Source organism: Microchirus variegatus (assembly GCF_963457635.1).
Source record: "Microchirus variegatus genome assembly, chromosome: 6".
Taxonomy (NCBI): Eukaryota; Metazoa; Chordata; class Actinopteri; order Pleuronectiformes; family Soleidae; genus Microchirus; species Microchirus variegatus.
Genome location: NC_139807.1, coordinates 34003207 through 34012444, shown reverse-complemented (window position 1 = coordinate 34012444; position 9238 = coordinate 34003207). Strand labels below are relative to the sequence as shown.

The 9238-nt window shown below is 41.6% G+C and overlaps 1 protein-coding gene across 1 annotated transcript; it reads left to right on the top strand.

The window, feature by feature from the left end:
* The first annotated feature begins 1089 nt into the window (after positions 1-1089).
* On the top strand, positions 1090-6608 carry LOC310928362 (uncharacterized protein). Its single transcript, XM_083890886.1, has 5 exons — positions 1090-1425; positions 2552-2959; positions 3813-4223; positions 5516-5926; positions 6138-6608. The coding sequence occupies exons 1-5, from the start codon at positions 1137-1139 to the stop codon at positions 6479-6481; spliced, it is 1863 nt and encodes a 620-aa protein (XP_083747012.1). The 5' UTR covers positions 1090-1136; the 3' UTR covers positions 6482-6608.
* The last annotated feature ends 2630 nt before the right edge of the window (positions 6609-9238 follow it).

Sequence of the window (9238 nt, the reverse complement as noted above, 5' to 3'; positions counted from 1 at the left end):
ATAAAGTGTTTTTAAAGCCGGTTTTCGCTCACCACGTGGCATATTCAGTCTCTGTGAAGATTATGAATGAACGTCTTTTCAATTAGACTCAAGTGAGAAATAAAGTTTATTGTCATACATGATTTTCAAAGTCTTAAATAACAAATGACATTTCATCAGTTATTATAATTTTTATTATTATTATTATAAATCACGTCATTATTAGTGTTTTTTAAGCTTTCAGTTACCCTGGAGCAGACGTATAAACGTGCTGATATTGATATTGATGCGAGACATCACAAATATCATTGTGTACAACCTCCTGTCATAAGCCCGTGCTACTACTTTGAAGGCTCGACCAATCAACTTCCGGCGGGGATTCGGGCGCCTTGACGCAGAGTGTGTGGCGCTGCTCGTTTCCACATGCTAATCATTAACAGTGGAGCATTACGTCAGGGGCTTGGCAGCGCGAGGAAGCACCAAAATAGTGGGGGGGGGGGTTGTGGAGGGGGGGGGGGGGGGTCAGGCATAACAAAGATCTGATCTCAGTTAAAAGTATAAAAGTCAACAACAATAAATAATAATCTGAAAACATAATTAGAAATGAATTAAAATTAAAAAGAGATGACTTAAACTTCCTGTGACACCAGATCACAGATGTGATCCTGGATTATCGGTCTGAGCAGAAACATCGCGACATATTTTTTCACCTGTTCACACAAAAGATAAATGAGGATTTCACCTTGAACTTTGTGTAGCTTGATTCATAATAATCAATATTAATAATGAATGTTAAAGACATTAGTAAAAAAGTTAATTAATAGATACACAGCGCCCTCTGTTGACAAGTCTGTGTAAATATTAAGTCAATTTTTTTTTAAAGCTTTATAGTTTATATGTTGGGATGTTTCACAGTGTCATTTTTCTTTTTTTGCTGTAGTATAATTGCAAACATTTTAATCCACTCCACACCAGAGGGTGGCGCTAATGCACCAAACCGTGGTTTGTCAACTGCCATAAAACCTCAGCGAGGAAGAGGCGTGTCTAGACCGGACATGACGTCACTCAGCAACTAACGCATCTCCGGAGAGTGAATGTGTTTCACTTTACGGACAAAAACCGCTGAATAGTGTAACATTTATTAAATAAGGCGACTGATGTTGTGTGTTGACGCTGCGGAGCCTGGAGCCGCACACATGAGCCGCAAGAGGAGCGTGGTTTGGGGCTTTTTCAAAGCCGTGGACTCGTTGTCGGTCCGCTGTGTTCTCTGCAGCGACTACCAGTCCAAACAAGTCCGGGGCAGCACCACCAACATGCTGAGACATCTGCGGGTCAAACACCCCGAAGACTTCGCCAAGACATTCAGGGGGAGAGCGAGCAAAAGTAGCCGGAGAAAGGATCGACGAGCGGGGGACCCGGAGCACAGCGAGCGGTCCTACTACTCTGGTACAGCTACTCCATTAATACTACACTGTACTACATTGTACTACTCTGGTACAGCTACTCCATTAATACTACACTGTACTACATTGTACTACTCTGGTACAGCTACTCCATTAATACTACATTATACTACTCTGGTACAGGTACTACATTGTACTACTCTGGTACAGCTACTCCATTAATACTACATTATACTACTCTGGTACAGCTACTACATTGTACTACTCTGGTACAGCTACTACATTAATACTACACTAATACTGCACTAATACTACACTGTACTACATTATACTACTCTGGTACAGCTACTACATTGTACTACTCTGGTACAGCTACTCCATTAATACTACATTATACTACTCTGGTACAGCTACTACATTGTACTACTCTGGTACAGCTACTACATTAATACTACACTAATACTGCACTAATACTACACTGTACTACATTATACTACTCTGGTACAGCTACTACATTAATACTACACTGTACTACATTATACTACTCTGGTACAGCTACTACATTAATACTACATTATACTACTCTGGTACAGCTACTACATTAATACTACTCTGATACAGATCACTAATACTACATTATACTACAGTCTGAGTCTACAGTGAACCTTAGACGATTCATCGGTTGACATGAATTATCAGTAGTACCGCATTGCATTCTGGGACGTGGCGGCCATGTTGATGGCTTCGCGAATGTAAACAAACAGCAAGTGAACGAGGAGAAGAAGAAACAGAGTTGGGGGAAAGAAAAGAAACAAAGAAATAAAAAAAGGACGTTAAAATACAGATAAGGATGTAGAATTTACCAGGATATGTTAAATAGTGAAGCCAGGGAGCCCTATGTGGACAAAATCGACACTCCCTGAGTTTATTTGACACCAGTAAAGATGCCTCCACACCACAGCTCTCAAGAGTTATCAGTTACTCACTGTTTGGTCGTCTTACAGCCGTGATCCAAGCGAGCTGATGACTCATTGTTAATAATAGTTTAATCAAGTAATTGTTTCAGCTCTAATTGAAACACTATCAGATGACGTTTCTTAATATTGAAACTAATTTAACATGTTCATGACTTGCAGAACTAATCCTGACTTTATTTCCCTCTTGTTTAGTGGACGTGGTGCTTGAGAACGAGGACTCTGACGACAGCGTTCCTTTAAATGAATCAGATATTAATGCTGCTATTTCTGAAATCCTGGAAGCTGCACAAGGAGATGCAGCAGAAGAAGACACAACACATGCAGAGGCCAGTGATGACCCTCCTGTGAGGGACAAACGCCCCAGAAGGAGCTTGGTCTGGAGACACTTTAAGCGTTTGGACGGTCTGGACGCTGCTCAGTGCCGCATCTGCATGAAGAAGCTTCAGTGCTTTGAAGGCACCAGCAACTTACGCCGACACTTGTCAGCGAAACACCCTGAGATGTTTGCTAGGCTTGTGGCCAGTGGAATGAAGCCACCTCCATCAAACAGTGACACTGTGTCCATTATTGCTGTAAAGACGGAGCCAAAACACAGTTCAGGTTAGTTCTGGGTTTGTTTTTCACTTCCATGAATGACTGCAGCACATTTACACACAGACTGGACTAAACCATCTGTCTGAATGACTCTTCATTGTGTGCTGACTTAAACAATAGCCGGGCATTCTTGAGGTGACAATGATGTTCTGTTGTGTCCAGTTGGGGATGTCTGTGAGCCAGGCTTGACTTATCTTGTTTGGGACTTTGCCCTGAACGAGCAACTTCTCCAGGCCACTGTGACGAACAACATGGCCAGAGAAGGTCATCTTTCTTCTGGCTATCTGCTCACTGAGCATCATCTTGGTGTCTAGTTACTCAAGCACCCAGGTCTTCTGGATGTTCATCACCCTTCTTCTCCTGCTCTTTGGTCTTTGCTCATGACTCACATCCATATGTCGCAGTAACAAAAGCCGTTGCTGTGATGATCCTGAGCTTGTGGTTGTTACTCATTGCTTTCCTCTTAGTAACAACCACAAGCTCAGGATCATCAGAGCAACAGCTTTTGTTGAGGAGCTCATTTGTGTTTATGCTTCTGTCTGAGCTGCAGTCATGTTGTCAGTGAGAGCTAGTGTCCAGATCTCTGGGTTAGGAACTCAGTGGAGTGTGTGTGGGGAGATGGATGAATGAATCAATGACTGAGTCAACATAAACATCTTAAAATGACCACAGGGGGGCAGCCATGCATCTTTGCCACGAACTACGACAGAAGAACAGAATGAGACGATTGAGAAAACGGTGTTGATGCTCAGGAGCCACAAGAGAAATATGAGTCATGACTGTCTCCACCTGTTCTTTTGACCATGATGTCAATCCTGACTTGCAGACCTAATCCTGACTTTATTTCCCTCTTGTTTAGTGGACGTGGTGCTTGAGAACGAGGACCCTGACGACAGCGTTCCTTTAGACGAATCAGATAATAATGCTGCTATTTCTGACATCCTGGAAGCTGCACAAGGAGATGCAGCAGAAGAAGAAGACACAACACATGCAGAGCCCAGTGATGACCCTCCTGTGAGGGACATACGCCCCAGAAGGAGCTTGATCTGGAGACACTTTGAGCGTTTGGACGGTCTGAACGCTGCTCAGTGCCGCATCTGCATGAAGAAGCTTCAGTTCTTTGAAAGCACCGGTAACTTACGCCGACACTTGTCAGCGAAACACCCTGAGAGGTTTGCTAGGCTTGTGGCCAGTGGACTGAAGCCACCTCCATCAAACAGTGACACTGTGTCCACTGCTGCTGTAAAGACGGAGCCAAAACACAGTTCAGGTTAGTTCTGGGTTTGTTTTTCACTTCCATGAACGACTGCAGCACATTTACACACAGACTGGACTAAACCATTCGTCTGAATGACTCTTTATTGTGTGCTGACTTAAATAAACAGGATGATACTGACTCTTACAACTCGACTACGTTAGAAGAACACAGGGTTAGGGTTCACGCTGATGAATAAATAAGTCCTGAACAAATAAAACTTAAAAACTGATTTTAAATTAATTGTCACTATTTTTTAACACAAAAGCAGATAAATGAGGACGTCACCTTGAACTCTGTGTATCATGATTCATTGAGGACAAAATAATAAGATTATTAATGAATGTTAAAGATGACAGCTCTGTGTTTTCAAAGGTTAACCCTCGGTTTACTCTTTTACATCATTTCTTCCGTCCTAATTTGTATTTCCTCTCCACTCAGCATCTGTTATAAAAAAAGAAGCTTACTTTCATTTTAGAGCATGAAGAAAAGGATTTATTCTGATTAGAAGCTCAATTCTTGAACATCATAGAACTATACTTTATGTTTATGCCTCAAATATTGATTCACTAACTTCATGTCATGTATGATTCTGTTTAATCAGCACTGCAATGGCCTGGGATTTTTCATTGTATAATGGATGTTTCTCTGCAAATATATCTAACCTTAGATCATCAGCTGTTCTTAAAAACATATGCACAGATGCTGGATTGATTGATCGATTGATTGATTGATTGATTGATTGATTGATTGATTGATTGATTAATTAATGGCGACAATTGAATCCTAAACTGAGAGTTCAGACATTTTATTCACATCCTCACAATTCAGACGACATGATTACTTTTTATATTCTGTCCAGACTTTATAGTCCCTATTGTTTAATCAGATCATGCTCCTGTGCATATATATTATATTATATTATATATTAGCCTAGTATTCAACATTCCTCGAACTCATCATTTTTGATACGCGACTCTTTTTGCACATCACAATTCTGGCTCGATAATAAGAATTGCCCAGTGTCCTCCGCTATGACCTGGGACGCGGCTAATGCTAAAGCTACCTTAGATCCTATCGTTCCCATCAGAAAAAAGCCTTTGAGGTCAGCAGGAAAAACCTTGATAAACAATGACCCACAGCAGACGGAGTGGTGAGACCTGTGATCACAGAGCACTGATATAGTTCACAGATGTTATAGATCATTTAACAGACCAATCATTGATCAGAGATCCACCTGTTCTTTTGACCATGATGTCAATCCTGACTTGCAGACCTAATCCTGACTTTATTTCCCTCTTGTTTAGTGGACGTGGTGCTTGAGAACGAGGACCCTGACGACAGCGTTCCTTTAGATGAATCAGATATTAATGCCGATATTTCTGACATCCTGGAAGCTGCACAAGGAGATGCAGCAGAAGAAGAAGACACAACACATGCAGAGGCCAGTGATGACCCTCCTGTGAGGGACATACGCCCCAGAAGGAGCTTGATCTGGAGACACTTTAAGCGTTTGGACGATCTGAACGCTGCTCAGTGCCGCATCTGCATGAAGAAGCTTCAGTGCTTTGAAGGCACCAGCAACTTACGCCGACACTTGTCCACGAGACACCCTGAGATGTTTGCTAGGCTTGTGGCCAGTGGACTGAAGCCACCTCCATCAAACAGTGACACTGTGTCCACTGCTGCTGGAAAGACGGAGCTAAAACACAGTTCAGGTAATAAAACCAGCTCATGTCTAAGCCTAACTTTAACCTAACCACAATTAAAATCTTATCCCCGAGTTTAACCAGTTCCTCAGACACGAGGTTCTGCATCATTAGAACCAGGTTTAGGTCTCCATGAGGTCTACTGACCCTGTGTTGATGCTAGAAATGTACACACACACAAAGGTGGTAATGAGACTAAACATGGCCTCCTCCCTCCCAGGTTCATCTGAAGGAGTAAAGCGGGTGTGGAGGAGAGAGCAGGAGCTGATTGAAGCTCTGAGGAGGACACAGAAGGAGGAGGCCCGAGCTCTGGAGATTCAGAGAGATCTGCTTGAGAAGATGCGTGCAGCAGATGCCAGAGAGGCCACAGCAGAGAGGGAGAAGATCCAGACACTGAGGAAAGAACAACAGGAGGAAGCCAAACAGTTGACTGTGCAGAGAGAAGAGCTGCAGAAGGAAAAGGCCGAGCTCCAGAAGAACCAGGAACAACTTCAGCAGCAAAGACAACAACTGCTCTTGTTGTCCAGAGGACAGGAGTGTTCCACCATCACATCACCACTGTGATACCAAGTGTCCTGCTAGGTATCATGACAACTCTGTGGTGTCACCATGATGAGATGTAATCAAGGACAAAGTCTTTTCAAGCTTTTCAAGCTTAATTCTTCTATGTGATGTGGTTCTTTAAGTCTGTTACAGGACCTACACAACAAGTGTTTGTCATTACTGTATATACAAGTGTCCATGATGATGTTATACAGTCTTTTCTACAATCAAGTCTATTTCAGTCACTGAATGTTTCTTTGGTAAAACTCGTGCAGAAGCAGCATCTCAGGCTTAAACTGCAGCAGCTTGTTTACTGATAGATCTGTCACATTCTGGTATTATAGTAAAACAAGTGTTGACATAGATCCACATCTATCTTTAAATCCCAGGAACGTCCGTGTGTTTGTGTGTCTGTGTCTCGTCTTGCTACAAACACGACTAAGTTTGACGTCGTTTGGATAAGTCACGCCCCCTCTCACTCGACACGGCGGCGTTAAACTGAGGCAGACAACCAACGCAGTGCTGTTCACCCCACTGTCCTCTGGGAGGCGCTACAGGTCTCTCCACAGCTGCAACCATGTCCTTCAGTTTTCCATATTTATTGTGTGTGTATTGTGTATGTCAGGATCAGTGTTGAATTTCTACACAAATAAAGATGTCACTGAACTTTTCTTGTGTAATAATGAACACACACACACCTCACAACAATCCCACTAACAACATCATAACTGCATGTTTGAGGCCTCTGCTCCAGTTTCAGATAATAATCACTAATAATAATCAGCTGTAAAAACATTCTGCATCACATCTGGAGATCAGGTGTCAGTTTACATTCTTCACACTTGAAGCTCTGAAGCCCCGCCTCCAGAGCACAGGATCACCCAATGGCTGCTCTCTCACAGATTCACCAGCTCTGCACAGCTTCAGTTTTTTTGGATTCTTGATCAAATGACAACGAAAAACAACAAATACTCTCAAAAGTTCACAAAGATGCAAACACAGCAACATCATTGGTGTTACATGAACTCACTTTTATACTGTTTACAGAGTTCTCACTTCTTATAGTGTTAAATATTCCACTCCTTTATAGAGTGTTTAACTCCTGTCATTAATCATTAGTGTTACTTCAGATAATTAGAGTAAGTCACTTTCACCAGAGGATTGATTCAAGATTAAAGAAACTATCACTTTGCTCTTTTATTATTATTCCAAGCACTGTGAGATTGAACATGAACACAATTTCAGTACATTTACAGAGACTACAGAGGCACTCATTTTCCTCACATGCATGTTGTAGGTCAAAGGGCTGATGCATTACAACATAACATCCGACTCATCACTTCCAAACACTTGGGATGGTCAACCACAAGCTTGTCCACGAGGAAATGAATAACACGGGACTGACTCGTGGTTTCACAGTCCAGAATCAATGGTTTCAACGTCAACGTTTCGACGTCTCCCAGTGCCATTTGATTTTTGTTTTCAGGTGATTTAGTGATGTTCTTGAAGTTTTTTTTTAAAACCCTATGATTTGCCTCAAATCTCATGCTCCACGTGTGTAATCTGGGTCACAATCATGAGGTAAACAGGTCCAGTGCGGATTATTATAGCAGATTAAATCATTACAGACCTTCATCTTCATCCTGGATTGGACTCCATCAGTTCAAGAAGGACGTCCTTCCTTCCTCCACGGATGTGACGTGAAGTGCAGCAGCATCACCAAGACTACAGGGCGATAAATAAGCAGATTTACAGCTCTTGCATTTAAAAACTAATTCTACAATTGCACATAAATGTCAATAATGTTTAATAATTGTGATTTTCATGGCAAATTTCTCATCAGTAAATCCCAAATCACACAATGTGCATAAGAAAGCTAAACAACAAAAAATAAATAGATAAAATCTTGAGGCAAGACAGGAGCCTGATGACTTGTTTGTGAAATACATCAAATAAAAGTAAATTTTTAACATTGGCAAACGACAAAATAAACACAGACAGAGAACCACTCTGTACCTTTTCTTGATTAACAATAATGATAATAATATAATGATAATAATAATAATAATGGGTTGTGGGTTAAGTTATTGAACACTCCAAATAGTGTAAAATTCAACAAACTCGACACTAAATATATTCACATGTAGTTAAAATGCAAATCAAAACCCAGAGACAAAGCACATGTAATGGAATTAGGCTGAACTAGCTAGCGAGTTAGCCACTACCTCGAGTTAGCGCTAGCGCGCTAAGTAGCTATAGCGAGCTAATTCGCTAACCCGTGACAGAAATGTCAGTACATGTTAGTTTCATTACGAGTCCTAAATTATACCAACAACAGGTTCACATGCTGCACAGCGTTTATGAAATAATACACTTCTTACCGTTTTACGTCACAACGTGCTGAGAACGACATGACGCAGCAGCTAATGAGTGACGTTAATTAACGGCTAGCGTTAGCTTGTGTGTGTGTGTGGGGGGGGGGGGGCAGTTTGATAGTTTTTACAGGTGTGTCAGTTCCACAGGTGACTGACATTTTTAATGTTTGTAAAAATTTATTAATGAATTGGTTACACTCGCGGGTTTGAAGACGATTTTAAGCGACACATATTTACTCCAGAATTTTAAACCTCCAAAGTAGGTGAACTTGTCCTTTAAAATGTTAATTCTGTACTACAGCGCATGCGCGTGTTATACAGGATTTTGACCCAGAATTTGACTCGTCAGGCGACACTCGCGTGTTGACCCAGTTTTACTTTAACGATATGGCGATAATGTTTG